The sequence below is a fragment of the Epinephelus moara genome, chromosome 22, assembly GCF_006386435.1.
Source record: "Epinephelus moara isolate mb chromosome 22, YSFRI_EMoa_1.0, whole genome shotgun sequence".
Taxonomy (NCBI): Eukaryota; Metazoa; Chordata; class Actinopteri; order Perciformes; family Serranidae; genus Epinephelus; species Epinephelus moara.
Window position 1 is genome coordinate 28,535,819 of NC_065527.1, and position 20,772 is coordinate 28,556,590.

Here is a 20,772-nt window from a genome sequence, read left to right on the forward strand (position 1 = left end):
TCATAGCATCAACATTTTAAAGAGCACTTGAAAACAAGACACCTTATTAGCTTGGAAGAAATCATTTGGGCAACAACAGTGCATGGTCAACATGTTCCTACTGAAATGACTACATATTATGCACTAGGTGTCCTGGGTGCATCTGTTGTTGACACTCTGGGACGCCATATCAAATCATTCCTATTTCATGCATTGCGTCTTTTCAAAAAACATTTTCACAGGAAGTGTGCAGTTCCTGCTCGCTAGATATGTACAGTCTTTTCAAAATAAACTTACAACATCAGTAAAACTCCTTATATTTACATTTATTTCCTTATGCAACAAAAGGTTAGGTTTAGAAAAAAACATCATGGTTTGGTTCTACATTCACTCAGGAAGTGAACATCGGGCTCTCGGGTGAAAGTCTGGTGTTTGTTGGGACCATCTGCCACCCCTACCGCCCACCCTTGGCATTTTCCAGCTCCATAAATTATGTTGTTACCTAGCGGCGTTTCAAACTGATACCGTCCAGTAGTGTTATGAACTGACGCTGCCCGGCTGTGTATCATACTGCTGCAAAAGGATGCCTTTTGCTTTGGTATATGATGTGGAAATCACTGACCATGCAGCTGTATTTGACGATGGTCAGCTTAAACGAAACCCCAATGGCATCATATAGCAAAAGTAAATTTCTACAGGTTTTGATTTTATTTCACATATTACATTAATAGAACAGATGCGGAGGGGATAGGTATTGTGGTCTGAATTGTTCAGGAGAAGGAAAGACAAGGACCCTGAACCATGTTGGAGACTGTAGCCATTTGTTTAGGCTCTAATCTTCACCCATAACATCTAGCAGTGCCCTGTTGTTTGTGCTGATTTGACCCATTTTCCACATTTAGACCTGAGATACATCTAGACACGGACTCATCCAATCTTGTGACTTTTGTCTGAAAACATTACAATAATTTGGTCACACCTCAGCCAAGAACTAATAATAAAGCACCTGTTCCTCAGCCTGCAGCCTCTACAACACATTCACAGGTACAGAAATAAGAAGATTATGTAATGCACTCTCTGTGCCGGTGTAAACCTTTACCAAAGCAGATATTTCAGGGATAATTCCAGTATGTCACAATGTGTTACATCTGTGATTACATCAACAAAAACAGCAATACGTCCTATTACACCTAATGAAAATGAACTACATTATTACTATAGTATACTATCAAAATTGTATAGTGTCGCATAGTAAGTACATAGTGTTCTATAGTATTTTTCACCAGTTATGATATACTTTAGTTTTTGTTCTGTAATGCTATTTCATCAACTATAGTAGTACCTATAATATTTTAATAGCCTACTAACACTATGTATCTAGATCTGTGTGGCATTCCACTATTTTTAAAAAAAAAAAAGTATTACTATAAGATATATATATAGTATTTCTATATTAATTGTATAGTATGTCTACGATTTATTTAATGGTATTACTTTATTGTTTGTAATAGGAATACTATAGTGTTTTATTTGGTGTTTCTATAATGAATATTTAAGGCAATATTACAGTTTTACCTGTAAATGCTTTAAACTAAAATGTCTGGTTTACGTCAGCCTGGGTTAAAGGTTCAGTGTGTAAGATTTAGGGGAATTTAGTAGTGATGGCCAAATGAAGCCTCATGAAGCATTTTCTTCATCTTATGAGCCCACTAGATGGTGCTATTTATTCAACAAAAAGCACACTGAATTGCCATTCTTTAAGTCTCTCTCTTTAAACCAAGAGTGCCATCTAGTGGGCTTATAAAATAAAGAAAATGCTTCATGAGGCTTCATTTGTCCATCACTAGAATTTAGCAGCTTCCTAGTGATGATATTACACATTGCAACCAACTGAAACTTCTCCCAGTTAGAACTCCTTTTGTGTTGATCAGGAGAGGAAGAGAAGAAGAGTGTTGAACAGGAAGTTGTGTACTGACTCAGCAGAGGTTTAGGATGGTTTTTACTGTGAGTCAGATTATCCACAGAGGTCTATTTCTCTTCAAAACAAAAGTACCTGTTGATTTAAGCTGGTAAAAACATTGACTAAAGCAGTTTCACACCACAAATCAGTGTTTTTTTTATGCTGCTTGTCACAGATGGGCTTCTAACTACAGTGGCTGACCTGAAAATGCGAATGGCCATATCTAGAGCCAGTGTTTGGTTTGTCTGTTCTGGGCTACTGTAGAAACATGGTGATGCAACACTGTGTCTGTAGATGAGAACCTGCTCTCTATGTAGATATAAATGGCTCATTTTGAGGTAACTAAAACACAATTCTAATTTTCAGGTGATTATACACTAAAGAAAACATACTTATTATATTATATTCCATTTCTGCCAATACATCTAAATCCTACACACTGGACCTTTAAGAGGGGTAAAAAGTCACAGTACAAGATCACTTTAAGATCGCCATATCCAGCTCTATGGTATTGCAATTGTCATTTTCTACAGTGCGTCAAAAAAAAATAAAAAAGAAAAAAAATAAGGAAATAATATAGAGAGCACCATAGCGATAATATAAAAACACCAGGGGCCTAAATATAGACAATGTTGGCAGTGCAATGCACTGGGGCCCTGGGGGTGGAGGGGCCCATAGAGAGAACAAGCCCCTACATGTGACCCAAATTGCCAACTTGGAAATATACCTGTGGTTAAAGATAAACCAGAAGAAAAAGAGTGCCATTTGCTATATGTCCTTAAAAAGGTAAACCCATCTGTGCCATGGTATTCTTTTTCTTTTTTAAATAGTCAGTAGCTATCTAAATATTTTTTTCTACATAAGCTATACAATCCATAGATATGCCATAAAAACTATTTAACTGAATGATTCATTTCTCACTTTCTTTGATATTTTAGTCAGATATGTCATGGTGATTGCTGGGTAATATATAAGTTGACGTCAGGTCTCTATTCGTGTCACGACTGTCATGCCCTCTGCTCCCTAGTCCCTCTCCCTGTGTTTCTCTCTCCCTGTGTGGGTGGGTGTGTGTGCAGGAGACTGATTGCTGATGGGGACCTGGTGTGGGAGCCTGGCGGCGCAGCTGCACTAATCAAGCCATCTCACTACTCCTGCCTATTTAAGCTCCTGTCCCACACTTGGTCAGCGCTGGATTATAGACACTATCACAGTCAGTCTAGCTACAGCTCTTGTTACTACCAGTTCTGTTCCGCTTGTTTTTGCAACCTGTTCTTACTCGCTTTTCTCTTCTGCCCAGAATCTCCTGCTCCAGTCTCAGCCCTGTCTCCAGCCATCCTCACTTCGCCGGATCTGCTCACCATCCTGCTCTGCTCCACCTGCCTCCATCTGCCTCACACACTCCTCGGAATCTCTAATAAAACTGTCAAAACTGCCATCTGCCTCTGCCTTTGAGTCTGCCTACCTGGTCCTAACAAAGATACTTGCATGATAGTGTGCACTAGGGCCAATCATAACTTGCTTACGTCACTGAAATACACTATAATTGTCATTTCACTATAAGTTAAGTCAAGTCAATTTTTTTGATAGAGCCCAATATCACAAATCACAGTTTGCCTTTGCTTTACAGCATATGACATCCCTTTGTCCTTTGGACTCTCACAGCGGATAAGGAAAAACTCCCCCCCAAAAAAACTTTAACAGGGGAAAAAGAAAAAAAAGACAAGATCACCATAGTAACCTCTATATCATTACTGTAGTAACTGTTAATAGTGCATCAAAAAAAGAAAAGAAAAAAAAATGGAAATAATATAGAAAGCACCACAGCAATAATATAAAAAACACTTTCATTTCACTATAAGATTTAAAGCCAACCAGTGGCATAAGGTAGTTACGACAGGCCCCAGTGCACGCTATGGTGAAGGGCCCTAATGCATGCTAGTTACTAGTAATAAGGCGCACACACACACACCGCTGGCAACTGTTTACATAAAAACCAAAGGAATCAAATATAGGGAGCTTTGCTACTTTTTCCTCCAGTTGGATTCTCTCATGTCCTTCCTTGTTGCAGCTTCTATGATTAAACAGCCCGGTCTCACTCTGAAGACACTTGGGCAGTGACTTGCAGCTTCAGAAACCAACAAAAAAAGGCGTTCTTTAACGTCGGCATGAAACGCAGCTGGTCACAGTTATAGTTTAACAGCGCCTGGCTGCATCAGGGGGAAACATGACAGGACAAGGACAAAAGTTAAGGCAGCGAATGTCCATGGGGTGGGCAGGAGGAGTGGTGGATGGGTCAAACAAACACCGACTTTCATCCGAGAGAGAGGCGTCCACGTCCGGTAAGATTCTAACCCCAAACCCTGGCCTTTTTTCCTAAACCCAACCACATGTTTTTGTTGCGTAAACCCAAACCCGTGGAAAGTCCATGACCAAGCATGTCAATATGTGACGAGGTTGGGGTGAAAATGTGCTGGTTTAAGAAACATGGCTGCTCGCTGATTACTTGACTTGTAATAGATTACTACTGACTATTTTACAAAAAAAAGGCTATTTTTTTAATTTAATGTTTAATTTAATCTTCTTTGACAAAGGCTTAGTCAGAGGTGGCAAGCTGAATCATTGGCAAGGTCCCCCACCCCACAGGCCCCAGTGCAACCACACTGCCTGCACTGTCTATATTTACACCCCTGTAGCCAACTCCATAAGAACAACACAGAAATACTATAGTGATACTAGGTTTTTTTTTGTATTTCATTAGTAAATTTATAAACATAGTAAATATAAATATAGTATATCTCTAGTGTTATTTTTATATATTTGTATATATATATATATATATATATATATATGATGGGAGGATAACTCACAAACATACACGCACAAAGCAACACAAGCCTCACATCTCTCTCTCTCTCTCTCTCTCTCTCTCTCTCTCTCTCTCTCTCTCTCTCTCTCTCTCTGAACCATCACCTCGCCGCCACCTGCATCAGCACCGGCTGCAAAAGTTGCCCCTGCGTAAGGTAAGCTTATAACTGATCAAAACTATGTATCAAACCGATCGCTATTATCCCGTTGTCATATTGTCATGCAAAGACGACATGACAGCGTATCAATCGGACCGGTGTACGCATGCTTAGAGCTGGAGAACAGCGCACCACATGTACATGTACACATTGTACTCTTGATCAAATCATCTGGGAGCGACCGATTGCACTGATGTTTATTTAAAGTAAGTACTTAGGATTTATCAAACAAAGCTAAACCGCAGAGCAAAGTGAAGATAACCTGTGTGTGAAGACGTTTTGCAAGGTAAGGCAAACCTCAGGGGGGAAACAGAGCATGTGTGATGCATTCAAGGATACAATATCATTACAAGACTGCGAAGTGTTTGTGATGTTGCAGGAGCAGGAGATACAGACATCCCTTAAGACAAAATGGTCACTATAAACTTGTTGTTGTGTGTGAATGACTAGTATAGCTGCAGTGCTTTTCTCTGAAGGAAATAATCAGTATTAGTTGTAGCAAACACTGTGTGAGAACATCACAGCATCAGCATGACGGGTATGTTTCATTTGTTCTGTTCTTTGTTAGAGAACAATCTGTGTTATAGTATGTGTAGGATCCGCTGTGCAGGCGGGATGTACAGAGTGTGGGCTCCAGCCGGGAGTCTGGATTTAGATTTCTCAGACTGAGTATTGAATATTGCTAAAAGCAGCAAAGTGATCCTGCGTCCTGCCTATTCAGTTTCACTTTGCTGTTGTCTTTGATTCATAACAAAGAAGATGCATAAGAAAAGTTGAACTGATCTCTCTCTGAACATCCCTTTTAACTTTAATACAAGTGAACCTACAGCCAAATAATCTGTCAGTGTTATTTACTGTATAATATAGTTTTAGGGGAAAACACAGTGCAAAAAATCTCTATGCTGTCAGCACAATACTCTTGCAGAAATGTGTGCCTGTGAAACTCAAAATATTTGTTAGAAAACACAATGTGCCCCTTAATATTACAGGGATTAACATAGTGTAGTGCACACACACAAAATAAAAGAGAGAGAAAACAAATCTTAAAAATATTCTCATAATGTGGTTCTGTAATTTGGTGTCCATAAAATATTTCAAAATGTTTCTTTATACATTTTATACAGTATTTACAGTATTATAGTGTAATTCTATGACATGTAAACAGACCAAACACTGGACCATGTATCCCATCATGCCCCTGATCTCTCTCTATGGACTTGGCTTTTGGTGGTGGCTTGCCACAATGGTGTTCTGCTGCTGTTGTAATCATCACCAGTGCTCCAGCCAGCTCCTCCACTACGTCCATGTTCCGCTGCTGCTCTGTATTCACGGCAGGATTCATACCGTCGCTGAATTCATGATGCAGAGCATGGCTGATTTGTCCTTGAACTTTCATCCTCTGCCTTGTGCAACTGCACCGCCGCCGGCGAGCCCTTCTCGCATGTGTTTGTTCCATGTTGTGCTGCAGGAATGTTCCTCATAATTTGCTCTGTTGGCCTGAAAAACAGGTTTATTTTAGGGGTTTTGAGCACAAAATAACAATGTCTGAGATCCTGTTATGTATTGTTTGTTGTCACTGATTGCAGGCCCTCCCAGGGGTCCTCCACAGCGCTCAAAAAGCAGCAATCAGATGGATGCTGAGTGTAATACTGAGCTGTTTTCTGCTGCAGGTCTTCTAATGACCACTAGATGGGTTATCCTTTGAAACTCAGATTGTATTACTGTATTGATAATGCAGAACAACTACTACTCCACTTGGCATATTATTCGTACAGAAAACATCAATGTGTCCAAACTGGTAGAAGAAGCATTACTGTTTTGACAAAACATGGTCCAGATGGTCTGAACAGTTTATTTGACATGGACTGGACATAGAATATAGTGCAAAGTTTTGATGCACATATCAACTCAGAGCAAAAGTTTTGAGCAGCAATATATATTTAACTACAATAAATCAGTGATCATGCAACCCAATAACTAGAAAAAAAGTTGGCATTTGTACATTATTATGTAGCAGACAATCTGAAAATTATACATTTCTAACAACCCTATGATTAACATCTGGTTATACGAAGGCACAAAAACCACTTGGTAATGATCATGTTTTGGCTTAAAATACCCACATTTGGCAGCACAAAGTTATGCTGGAAACATGGTGACAGATTGTCAATAATTACCCACATGCTGTGGCACAAAGGCCACTGGAAAAGTAGCCACCGGTGGTTAAAAAAAAGAAAAAAAGAAACACATTTGGTAGCAGAAAAGCAACAACGGCTCACTAAAACAAACCCACATTCGCTGACACAAAGGCCACTGGAAAAGTGGTCAGGAGATGCGAAAAAACATCCACATTCCGCAGCAAAACGCTCCTGAAAAAGTTGCTACTGGTCGCTAAAAACCACCACATTTGGCGGCACAAAAGCCACTGGAAAAGCAGCAACAGATTTCTGCTGGAAATGTGACCACTGGTCACTAGTAAACACCTGTTTTTGTCGTTTGTTTGTCTCGAACAGTGGTCTGCAGCTTGGCAGGCGTCTTGCCTGGGTGCTGCGCTATCCTCCGTCCCCTTAACTTCTCAAGTCAGCTCATATACTACCTCACTTTAGAAACATTGACATAAGTGTCTCATTGAGATTTGGCAGAATTCATTTTTGTGAAAAGCCTCAGTATTCCCCTGACAGTATCTCAATTTTTTTTCGAAATCAAGGCTGCCATCAGTTCATAAACTTTAAGCACCAGCTTGACGAGGTTGACAACAGTCAGTCTGTAAGTAGATGCGTTTGTATGGGTCTAGAAATTTTGCTTGAATGCATGAAGAAGAGGAGGAGATCATGGAACAATGCCAGAATAAAGCTTTAGAACAGAACAGAGTAAAGTAGAAGATAGAATAGAATAGAATCCAGTTGAATTAAATAGAATAGAATAGAACAGAATAGAATCCAATAGAATTAAATAGAATAGAATAGAATCCAATAGAATTAAATAGAATAGAATATAATCCAATTGAATTAAATAGAATAGAATCCAATAGAATAGAATAGAATCCAATTGAATTAAATAGAATAGAATCCAATAGAATAGAATAGAATCCAATTGAATTAAATAGAATAGAATAGAATCCAATTGAATTAAATAGAATCCAATTGAATTAAATAGAATACAATCCAATAGAATAGAATAGAATCCAATTGAATTAAATAGAATATAATAGAACAGAATAGAATCCAATAGAATTAAATAGAATAGAATAGAATCCAATTGAATTAAATAGAATGTAATAGAACAGAATAGAATCCAATATAATTAAATAGAATAGAATCCAATAGAATAGAATAGAATCCAATTGAATTAAATAGAATAGAATAGAATCCAGTAGAATCCAATTGAATAGAATAGAATAGAATAGAATAACCAAAATCTAGACTTTTGCCATGATTGGTATGAGATGGCATAACCAAAATCTAGACTTTTGCCATGATTGGTATGAGATGGCATTCTAGGCAACAAGAAATGTCCTGAGGTGTTCGAGAGAGCATTTGCCTTATTGAAATGAGTCTCAGCCTGTGATGCTGTGTTGATTGCTCATCCCTCATTTTGCAGCCAACAGGCTCATCCCTGAGCAGGAAACCAAAACTTCAATCTTCAGAGCTTCTCTTTAGTAACCTGACAGTGACATCACAGACAACATGTCGGTGCTTTTTCTCTGTCTATGGGCCCCAAGCAAAGGATGTGTTTAAATGCTACATGAGCAAACTTCACACTTTGGCAGTTTCACAAGGACATTTTGGAAGTTTGAAAGTTTCATCAGCCAAAAATCATGCAAGGCAACGTTAAATTTCTTCTTATTATTCTCTGGTGGGGGTGGAGGTGTTGAAGAGTTTCAGCCAGCGTCAGTGTGTACAGTTTTCTCTGGATGGACTCCTTGCTCATTTGCTGCCATAAAACGCTTTGATTTCTGCCTGTAATTTTGATTCATTACTTTCTCTTCACTGAGAACAGTTCCTGTTAGACTCACACAACAGCAGAATCTGCAGGGTCTCATTTAAAAGAGATGAGATGGGAGACTCTTTTCTGTCACAACCCCCCCGTTTGTGATTTAGTCCAATAATCTGAGCATGTTTTTACATAATAATGAGACCATCGCATGGGGATTTTGTCAGCTTTTGTCTGACCATGTTTTTGATCAATCATTTTTGATTGTGGAAAAACTGATTCTGTATTTTTTATTGAAACTATTCACATCTTGCCTACAGGAGCGTCAGTGTTAATATTTCATCAAAGGAGAGACAGCTGCACTGGCAGGGAATGTTTCCAGATGTCACACCTCTCTGCTGTTAATCTATCACTAACAGAACAGACAAGAGGTCTTTATGGGTCCTCGTGGTTCAGTCCAGTTGCCAGAAAACAATGTTGCTGTCCATTTCTGCAAACCATGGATACGTTACATTTCTTTGTTTTATGTCAGTGTTTCTAAAGTGATGTAGCTTGACACCTAGACGAGACATCTGCCAAGCTGCAGACCACTGTTTGAGACCAACAAACAACAAAACTGGTTGTTTTTTAGTTTGTCCGTGGTTTGCATAAACGTGCAATACCAACATTATTCTGGTAACGTTTCCTCATAGAACGATTTATGTGATCCTTATGTGTCCTACAATCATGCAGACACAACAGTTCATATGGTATTCTACAAATTAGCGCCCCACTTATCATGTTATGTCCTTAACGTGCAGTTACATAATTAACGTAAAGTCACAGAGATTAGCTTTAGGCAAGTAAAGTTACTGTCGTTAGAACGTACCTTAAAATGACCCAGAGTTTACTCAAAGTTTACACGCCGCTGAACATGCATCTCCCTGGAAAAGTCCATGTTTTTGTGACCCATCCACCACCCCAACCTACCTCCTTATAAGACCACTCGGGACTTCTTCCTTGTTTACTCCCATCAGCGCATTTGTCATTTGATTGCAGCCTTTCAAAATATGTTGGATATGTATAAATTTGTGTGCATTACTTTTTGTAGGAAAACATACGTACTGTTTATGAGAACAGTCTGATTCTGGTGACTTGGTTTGTAGTAACTGAGACCCAAAGCGAAACCAAAGTCAAAACCACATCCAATGTGTTTTCAGTCTAATCAGGTCCTTGTAGGTTCCCCACTCTATTTCTATGGGTTTTTGGTCCGTGTGTCACTATGTGTAATACATGTGTGGCTATAAGCTCTGATCAGAGAAGCCGGCCTAATTATTCTTAGCTCTAATTCAGACAGGTTTGGATGGTCCTCAGGTGTCTTTGAGTCAGGTAGTAACATAAGCATCTCATTAAGTTTGTCATCAAGTTTTCCAAAGAACTGTTTTGTGTTAGTACAGAACTTTTGGGCGAGTAAAGTTTACTTAATAATAACAAGTCTTCCAAACTAAATGACAAAATATGTTGCATGTAATTGCCTTCCAAAGCGGTTCATAGCCTTCTGCAATCTGATACCTTTATTGGCGTGACCATACCGCTTCTCATTGCCTACCAAAACAGCTGCAGAAAGTGAGGGTTACAAATAATGATGGCCAAATGAAGCCTCATGAAGCATTTTCTTTATTTTATAAGCCCACTAGATGGCGCTTTTTTTTCAACAAAAGATTGAAAATACATTGAATTGCCATTCTTTGAGCCTCCCTTTTTAAACCAAGAGCGCCATCTAGTGGGCTCATAAAATAAAGAAAATGCTTCATGAGGCTTCATTTGGCCATCACTAGTTACAAAAGATCAGCAGTAATAGCTAAAAGAACAGGGCCAATTGTCTGTTGGAAAGTGGTTCTACACCGGTATACATAGTCTCCCATGTCAAAGTCACACACTTCTTTGACCAATTTTGTCTACCAAAATTTGTCTCAATGAAGATTTGTAGCTGCATAAAATTGTCACTGTAGCACTACCGTTGCTTCTAAGAGACTACAGCCAGTTGCTAGCAGAATATGTTGGCATTGTACATTTCTGCACACCACTGATACATTACATTTGTACATTTCATACTCAATGTTTCTAACATAAGGTAGTATATGACCTCAATTTGTCATCAGGAGGCAGAGGGGATGGTAGATGGCCATGTTAAGTGGGTGAGACGCCTGCCAAGCAACAAACAATATATCCATTTGCGTTTTAGTGAGTCATCGCCATTGTCATTCTTTCGTCTTTTTAGCTACCAGTCACTGTAGTTCCAGTGGGGATAGTGCCACTGAAAGCGGGGATTTTAAGTGAAAACATGATCTTTTTCTAACCATAACCAAGTGTTGTTTTTTTTTTTTTTGCCAAAACCTAACTTAACATTAACCAGAGCATTGTTGAAACATGAAGAAATGTATCCACTACATAGTTATGTACAAATGTAACATTTCCATTGTTCCAACACATTCTCACTCTGACCTCATCGCATATCGACGTTTGGTCATGGACTTTCCATGTCCAGATACGATGTGCAAGGTACCCTGACTTCGTTGGTTGTTGACGTTCTGGGACGCTGCATGTCATGCTGACTTAAATGGTTGGCTTTTTCATCAGTGTCTGATGCCGCAAGTCACTGACCAAGCGCCTGATTTGGACAACTTCGGAGTGAGACCAGGTTGATTTTTTGCGGAAACATGCAACACCAACATTCCTTCTTGCGATTGGGTTGCAGACAAAAGTCACTACTAATCCATGAGTCTGCTGGAGGTCCTCTGTCAGTTAAACGTAAACACTTGTCGTATTGAGGCATTTGAACAAAGGACTGATGCTGTCGTTTTCCTTGGGAGTCTCTAAAAGGAGTTTGTGGTCAGAAATGCCTTAGAGATGTGTTGTTGATGGGATCCCCTGCTGTGGTGCTGTTGATGCCTTTCATGTGGGTTTTTGGTGCCCTGCAGTTTCGGCAACAGCTTGCAAAAAAAAAAAAAAATAGCAAAGCCTGACCCTGTGTCAATGCCGACGGGGATTTTCTCTTCAGGAAGACTCTCTGCTTGTTGAAATGTGGGATGTGAGTTCAAGCAGGAAAAGCTGCCGCTCTGGTGAAATGCCCTCGAGCAAGGCATCGACTCCCTGCTTGCTCTGGATCTCTCAGCTGTGCGAAATCTGCATTGTGCATTTCAAAGCATGAAATAGCACTAAATGCTTGTGATTAAACCATTGCACCAACAGGAGGAAAAGTTGGATGGATGAAACATGTCGAGACACTGTGACCACAGTGACTCACAAATCTGTCATCTCTCCTGTGAATGGCCATTCCTCATGTACTATATGCAACTGTGTACATCCAGAGCATAAACCTGTAAGTGGGCGTGTGTGTGTGTGTGTGTGTGTGTGTGTGTGTATTTGCATCCGTCATGCATGACACCCAGGCTCCTCTGCACACCAATGGAATTCACACACTATTTTTTTTTTAATCTCAGCAAAATCCTCTCAGCTGTTACATCCATCCCTCTACTCCCCCAACACACACACACACACAAACACATATACACACATACGCACTCGCCAGCTCCGCCATAGACTTTGGAATTCACTGTTGCCATGGCAATGGAATAGAACACGCTCTCTTGCATCGCCTGTTCTTTTCTGTTGCTTTATGTCTCTCTCTCTCTCTGTAGAGGCAAACCAGCTTCTCTTGTTTGACAGGGGGCTCGTTTTCTCCCGTCGGCATCAGGTTTTGGATGTTTGTTTGTTTGTTTATTCAAAGACATATCGTCATTGTCATATAGACAACATGTTTGCATGGGAGATGCTTCTGTACAGGAGCATCCCCTGGTTTCAAGACTCATGTCACGTTCGTTAATCGAATCCATCCTTTTGCCCCCCCTCATCTCCTCTTCTCATCTCTTCCTCACACTCGTTCCTATCTCCTCCTCATCTTCTCCTTGTCTTTTGCTTCTCTTCCTCTCTCTCTGTCTTTCCTCTCACTCTCTCTCATCTGCTCTTTACCCCCCTCCGCCTCTTTCTTCCTTCTCTCAGTAGCTAAGATGACTGCCATGACAATTCAATGAGAGGAGAGGACGCCAAGTGAAGTATCCCCCGCTCGCTGGAAAGGAGAGAAGGAGTGCTCAAGGTAAAGAGAGGAGAGGGAGAAGAAGAAGAAGAAGAAGAAGAGGGAGAAAGAAGGGATAAGACGAGAGGGAGAGGCAGAGGGAAGAGGGGAGAGAAAGCGAAGAATAAACAGTGGATGGAGGCAGCTCGGACCGGGGCTACGGAGCGCTCTTCACCGACGAAGAAGAAGAAGAACAGCAGCAGCGGGGGGGAGGAGAGATGGAGGCGAAAGGCAGAAACATACCCTCAGGTAACACACACACACACACACACACACGGGCAGATGTGCATGTGCATACACAAGCAGCAAACCACCAGATGCACATGTGGATTCTTTTATGCATACACACATTTATGAGACATGCATATAAATATTCAAGCAACATTCAAACACACAAACAAGCATGGGTGAACACAGTTGTGCAGGAAACCACACACACACACACACACACACACACACATACACTGGAGTGCAGATGTGTACAGAGGTCTGGATTCAGAGGGCAAGCGGTTTTGATTAATCTGCGCTGGCATTTGTGTAACCGAGCCAATGTTTGTTCTTATTTAGAGATGACTGGAGGGAGTGCTGACATGTAAGATAATTCATTGACATGCTGTGAAAAATTAATTTGTGTTGGTTTAATTGAACAGCTCTGCAAAACTGAAATTATCTGTGTGAAACTTGAAATGTCATTCAGTTTTAATTATGTTGTATTTACATGCAACGTAACTCTGGAAAACAGATTTTTTTTTTTTTTTTGTATTTTTAAATGCAAAATGCAGCCTAGGTTGGTTGGTACATTTTTTGATGAGGCTAACCAATCAGGCTCAAGTAAAGCTAGGATACTCAACCTTTCATTGTCTATGCTGGATGCAACTGAGCTGTGTTTTCATATGTAAGAGCACAAAATATATTTTTTCAATTCCACACTTTTGCCTGAAGTGGCTTGTATCTGCACACTGAAGTAAATTTACACACTCAGGCTGGGTTGCACCACCAAAGATGAATTTAATCCAAGATTAGTTCTACTCAGAGCTTAGCAAAACTAGGTTTTAAATGACGAAATCCAGATTTAAAGTTAAAGCTACAATTGGTAACCTTTAGGAAAATAACTTTTTGTCATAATTGCTGAAACTGTCACAACAGACACAAAGTATGATATGAGACAGATAGTCTGTGAAATTAACTACTACTGCCTCTAATGGCATTTGCTAAAATCCACCCTTGCTGAATGAAAACAACCAATCAGAGCCGTGGAGTCTCTAATACAGCTGCCAATCATGTCAATTGCTGCTCATGGATCAAGATTATGTTACGTCATTGCCTATTTCTCACCTCAGTGTTCTCAGAAACATATTTTAGTGAACTGTTTAGCTGTAAAATGAGAAAGTGCTCCGGCCTTTGGGCCATGCCTGGTGCCTCAGTCGACCATTTCCAACTTCGCCGCTGGGTCACAAACATTCTTATTTTAGTGCAAAGCAGTACACTTAAATGTTTCTGAAGACACTTGACGCAAGCAATACACATTGCAGTAACATAATTTTGGCGCATATTTGATCAGCATGGCTCAGTTTGAAGTTTTGCCAAAATTAGATAGAGTTCAATCAATATGAAGATCCTTGCTTACTCAAAATGAATTAATTAATTACAAAGAAATACATTTCCGTGCTGTTGGGATCTAGTATGTAAAAAAGAGGGTAGACCCTTAACTTTCAGCTGCTTTGTATTCCCTAACAAAATGTTAAGTTTTTTGCTAGCTAGCTAAAAAGTAAATTAGCTAGCTTAATGTTACTCTTGATGGCTTAGCAGGAAAGCTCTAATTTCTCTGAGGCAAACATTAGCTTCTTTTAGCATCCACCAGACAAATTATACAAGGACTTTACAACAATTGGTACGCACCACTTGAGTCGACAATTACCAACAAGCCAAGGAGACTAAAAGTTGTAAAAAAACAAACAAAAAAAAGATAAACTAAGCTTGCTTCTTACACGTAACTAGTGGCGTGTGTTGTAGTGTTGTAAATCATTAGGCTCTTTCGTCAGGGGAGCTCCTGAGAGTTACATAGTGCAAGAACAGGCGTTCAGGGCATATGTTCTCTGTTTTTTTTTTTTTATATTTAGTGTCCAAGGCATGACCCACCCTACTCTGCCTTACTCTGCTTCTAATCGGCTTACCCTGACATTAGTGTTTTTCTTTTCTTTTATATCAGACAAGATAAGGTTTGTTTTACCTTGACATGTTTTGACAGATGTCTTCCATCTTCTTAAGAAATGTCACCAGATGTCATTGGTCTATGGATTTCTATGGATTATTACCCTCACATTCTTACCCTAACCCTAACCAATCTCACTCCTTTTGCCTTAACCTAAACAACCCAACCAACAAAGGCAATGAGTACTAGTCAATCAAAGGGATAGTAGAGCTGGTCATGCCTTGGCCATCCTAGGAAAAGAAAGGACATTCAGGGCTCGGGTGGGGGAATGACAGGACCATTCTTACTATTACAAGGTAGTGTACCATCTAAATGATGTTGAGGCTTTTATTTTAAAGGAACAGTGTGTACGATTTAGGGGGATGATGATGGCATCTAGCAGTGTGAATTGGAATTATCTGCAGAGGTTTCTTCTTCTCCAAAAGAAAAAGGAAAATGAGCCAAGTGATTAAAAACTGGTAAAACACTTCATAAAGCAGTTTCACATTACAAACCAGTGTTTCTCCAATGCTGTTGGGCCTGTTTGAGACATTTTCTGCAAATCCCACACACTGGAGCTTTAAGGTATAAAAAAGTGACATAATGTTAAAGTGCATTACAAAGAATTGATAAAGGAAAACCAAATACACATTTTCAGGAAAAAAAATCTTGTCATCCATTTATTCACTCACTGTCTGAATGGTGTTACTTTACCACCCAGTGCAGTTACACTTTACTTGAAGGTATCTACATAAGAATGATATGACACTGTCTTAACTATGACATGACACAGTCATGAACCTGTCATCAACATTATGTACATGTTATAAATGTTTATGACTGCTGTCATTAAGTGTCATTCGGTTTTTGTGATGACAAGTTGACATTTTTTGGGTTGTCTTGATTATGACAACTTGACATTAATTACAGTGACATTACCAGAAGTTGTCTTTGTCATAACAATAATAATCATTATGTCAACTTGTCATAAACACTAAAAGAGGTGCATTTCTTGTTAATGTCAAGTTGTCATGACAAAGACATCTTCTGGTAATGTCATCCTGGTTAATGTCAAGTTGTCATTATAAGGACATCCCAAACAAATTTAATGTCAACTTGTCATGACAAAGACAACTTCTGGAAATGTCACTTTAATTAATGTCAAGTTGTCATAATCAAGACAACCCAAACAATGTCAACTTGTCATTACAAAAACTGAATGACACTTAATGACAGCAATCATAAACATTTATGACATGTACATAATGTTTATGACAAGTTCATGACAGTGTCATGTCATAGTTATGACAGTGTTATGTCACCCTTATGTCGATACCTTCAAGTAAAGTGTTACCCCCAGTGCAATGATCTCTTTCTGCAGTCTTGTTTGGACATACCTTGTGCAGCAGGCGGGTCAGTTTCAGGGTCAATGTACCAGTGGTCTCTTTTATTTTGGGATTTGTGTTGCCATGGAAACACCCCTCAGGCCCACTGAATTAGCCATATCGTTTAAAAGCCCACACTGGGATTGATATTCTCTGTGTGATGGATTGTTTACATTAACGCTCCCGTTTGTGGATCTCATGAACGGAAATTGCAGTCTGGGTTTTCCAGATATGAGTTTTCATGCCAGCATTTGTCCACTATGTTTAGTCAAACGATTGGAATCTTACTGAGGAACTAAATGGTTGAATGCAGTGCGTTTATGCAGATCTGCCCCCTCCCTGCTTCTCTCCCTGGATGTTTCATTTATGTTTCCTAAAGCACAACAGATGTGTTGTTTCTCTTGTCGTTCATTTCACTGTTCACCTCTCAGCCTCCATTTCAGTCTCTTCTCTCCTCTTTCCTTTTCCGCACTCATCTCTTCTCGTCTCATCATCCACTCCTCTCTTGTCTCTTTTACCCTCCTTTTCTAATTAATGTCTACGTAAACCTCTGCTTTGCATTTCTTTTTAGCTCTTTTTCAGTTGCCCTTCGGTGTCTTTTCCACTTAAGCTTATTAGTATTTTTCTACCTGATGTCCTATTGATCTTATAAGCAAATAAACTCCAAAGATTGCCCTTCGTATCAGCAAACTCTTTTGATATCAACACCTCTTAAAGTGAGTCTATTGGAAATCTAGATTTTGACAAGAAGGTCAGAATTCAAATGTTCCTACCTGCTGAGAGAATCCACTGATCCATGAAATATTGGATTTTCTAACTTTATTTGAATTTTTTTTTCAGGGAAACTCATTGAGAGACTTACAGAGGAGGAATCTCTGTGTTTCCCAGCGCCCCATCTTCCACCCTTCACTGTTCATTTTTATAACAATATTTGATGTCTCATATTTTTGTTGATTTATCAGGTCGGCATTTTTGTTCCTCTGCTGCCAACATTTCTTTCCTGCTTTAGGCTGTGTACGCTGGTTTTTGATTAAAAACTACTCCAGTGTGCTGCTCACCCAGAATGCAATGGGAAGACTCAACCCCATCAGCAGCTCCCACCAGTCACCCACAGTAGCCCATGGGGGACAGTATTTCTATTAATGCATAAATATTTGACAGTTCAATGCATGAATTGTGAACAGGGCAGAATGCAAAAATGGTTACGTGTCTTATTTTTAGCACCTCATTAATTTCAGCCTTTTGAGGCATTTTTTAACCTTGGTGGAAATAAATGACTGAAACCACAGATTATTTAGTTTCACATGAACCTGAATATTGAAATGAATGGATTCTTTAGATATGTGTTTAGTCTTAAAATCAGTAGGCCTACCATGCACTAGAATACTTTATTTACTAAGATTTTGCAAAGGCTGGGGATCTTGCAGGGTCACTATTTGCAGTACTACAACTAGATTCCTTTTGAATTTATTCCCCATTCTGCACCTGGTGGAAAATATAATGCCAAACCCCTGATCAGAACGTGTCCAAAAAAACATATAAGTCTAGATACACAAGACAAAAGGTGTCATATGTCTATTCTTGTCAGTTTCGCCAAACTATACTTGAAAACCACATTTTTGATTTTGACACTTCCACTTGCTACCAGCCTCTGTTGGATAGCTGCGCTATTTTAGTGGAAGGAGACCGTGGGAATGATAGGTGACCTGATTCAAAAATTAGGATTCTCACTATAGTACAGCAAATGTTGGTTGGTAGATCCGATACACGCTGAATTGAACACCAAGGCCTCTAGTTTCGCAGACCGGGCGAGGCGGAGGCGCAGCACACCTGCGCTTCGCCAACTAGGTGTGGCCAGGCGGATTTTGCAAGTTTGGCACACTGTGCGCGTTGAGTGGGTTTTACACAGCCAATTCACATCACACCAATCAAATGAGCCCCTCTCCTCGCCCTTAAATGAGAGTTTACTCAATTCGCCATGGCAGAAGAGAGCAGCAGCGTCAGACGGACAAACTTCACCACAACTGTAAATCAATGTTGCGTTTCTCTTGTGCACCCTAGCTCTCTCTTTCTCTCTCGCAGTCTCACTCTGTTTCTTTTCTTTTGACTTTTCTAAGATGACAGATGCTGAATATATACTCCCTATCTGATGCTGTGGCTGTTTGTGGTTGGCTGAGAGGGATGTGAACTCATTAGTTTGCGACTGTGTTAATCAAATCAGGTTGGGTTTCCATTACGCGTGCCAAACGGTGCCAGTCCCCTTTGATCTGACATCAGATGTGACGGGACAGTCGATATAGAGATACATTTATGTGCTGATTGAAGATAGCTGCATTGAATAGTGGTTTTTGTGGGTATTTATTGCATCGTTAATGTGCCTGACATTCTGGAAACCTGCCTGTGAGATGTTGGTGACGTGTGCGCACTGTCCGCCGGTCAGCCAAACTTCGGTTTACACCGGCTGCGCTCCCCCTGCGCTGACAGTAGACCTGGTTTCAGATGGCGAGCTTTTAGCGCACCTTCGGCGAAGCCTTTTGGCACGAAACTGTCACTGCGCCAAGCTGGTTCTGTCGACACCTCCCCCTGCTGCGCCGCCACACCCATCTCAGCGCACCTCGGTCTGCCAAACTACCAAACTGAGCGCGCCTCGGGTTGCGCTGCTCGAAACTAGCTCTGCGCAGGGTTCGCCACCCTGCACCACCCTGTGTTGCGCCGCACCGGGAAACTAGAGGCCCAACTCTTGTTTACGTCACAGCTCCACCAGTTTCTTTTCTTTTCGCACGGTACAAGCAAACCAAGACTTTTTCACGTTCTTGCGCCTCCTCCTCCGTGTTTACCGTCTACCCGGTTTGTGTGCTTCCTGTTTGGTGCTGGAGAGAGCACTTTTGGTCGGTGGCATTGTTCACATCATGGAACAACACATTCTCATTTCAGACTCAAAACATATTGATGCTTAATCATTGAATTTCCATGTCGTCCTATGATTTGCAAGGAACCAAGGATGCATTGTTGACGCTCTGGGACACCATGTTAACTTCAGCCTGTTACATGCATTGTGGGTTTTTTAAATACATGTTAGTTTTCCAGGAAATGTACAGTTTGCATACAGTCCCTTTCAAAATGAATGCTATGTGGGTACAACAGCAATTCATGTTTTTTTCCTTCAACAACATTTAGCCAACACATGCACATGGTTAGGTTTAGAAAGAATAACAGGGTTAGGCTTTACATTCATACAAGAAACAAACACCAGCCTCCGACGTGATCATGCCAACATGAAAGGACAGCTTTTTCATTAAGTGCCGGTATTCGACGATTTGGTAATGAGACCAGGTTGCATTGAATTTCAACATTTGCATGAGCCAAGGCTAAAAACTTACAGTAATATCAAACATGTTTGATTTTATCAGAATGTCAATCAGACTTAAGACAGCTCAGACTGAGTTTTATGACCACCTTACATCAAACAATCAAGATCCCAGGAGCATGCATCAACTAAAGTAAAACACTCATGATTTTAGTCTGACAGTGGAAATTGTCTGTGACGATGAAACTGCTTGAAAAGTCATTTGGTGGAAGGCCGGCATAACTTGTAGGCAAACAGTGGGCGTTCAGTGATTGGCTCTTCACACTGGGCAGTCTTGTGCTGAATCAGAGGAGGAACAGGTTGTCTGACAAATAATTTGATGATCTCATGAGGTAGAACCACTGCTTTAGTGATAAAACATAACATAAGCTGGACTAAACTATAAAGCCATGGTTTGGTGAGCAAGCAACTCCACTGATTTTGTTTGAGTGTGTTTAGCCTGTTAAATGCAGTTCATATGCCATTCAAACATGTTTATTTTCTTTTAAGTGTGTCATCATCTAATAGTGTTAGGAAGGCCATTCTTTATATTATTCTATTTAGGCCTATTACTTTATTATTGTGAGGCAATTAATATCTTTCTATGTTGGGCTGTGTTGTGAAGGCCAACCTCTTTTATGTAATATAGTTTTATTTTGAGGCAGTTAAAGCCTACTGCAGTGCCAGTTTGGTTCTCCTGATCCTTGTTTGATTCTGATTTGTGGGCATGTGTAAGGTTTAATATTATATTATTGTTAACTTGCAGTTACAAGACAATGCATCTCAGTCGTTGTTGTGGAGAAACGCAAAAGTAAATTAACAAGTAGTGTAACACATTACT

The 20,772-nt window shown here is 40.1% G+C and overlaps 1 protein-coding gene across 1 annotated transcript in view; it reads left to right on the top strand.

Annotated features, from left to right (window-relative positions):
- The first annotated feature begins 5,126 nt into the window (after positions 1-5,126).
- LOC126383991 (voltage-dependent calcium channel gamma-4 subunit-like) overlaps positions 5,127-20,772 on the top strand; it is a 30,260-nt gene continuing 14,614 nt past the window's right edge. Inside the window, exons 1-2 of the mRNA XM_050034783.1 lie at positions 5,127-5,248; positions 12,937-13,258. Coding sequence (XP_049890740.1) covers positions 13,228-13,258 — 31 coding nt within the window. The 5' untranslated portion in view covers positions 5,127-5,248; positions 12,937-13,227. The remainder of the gene's footprint in view (positions 5,249-12,936; positions 13,259-20,772) is intronic.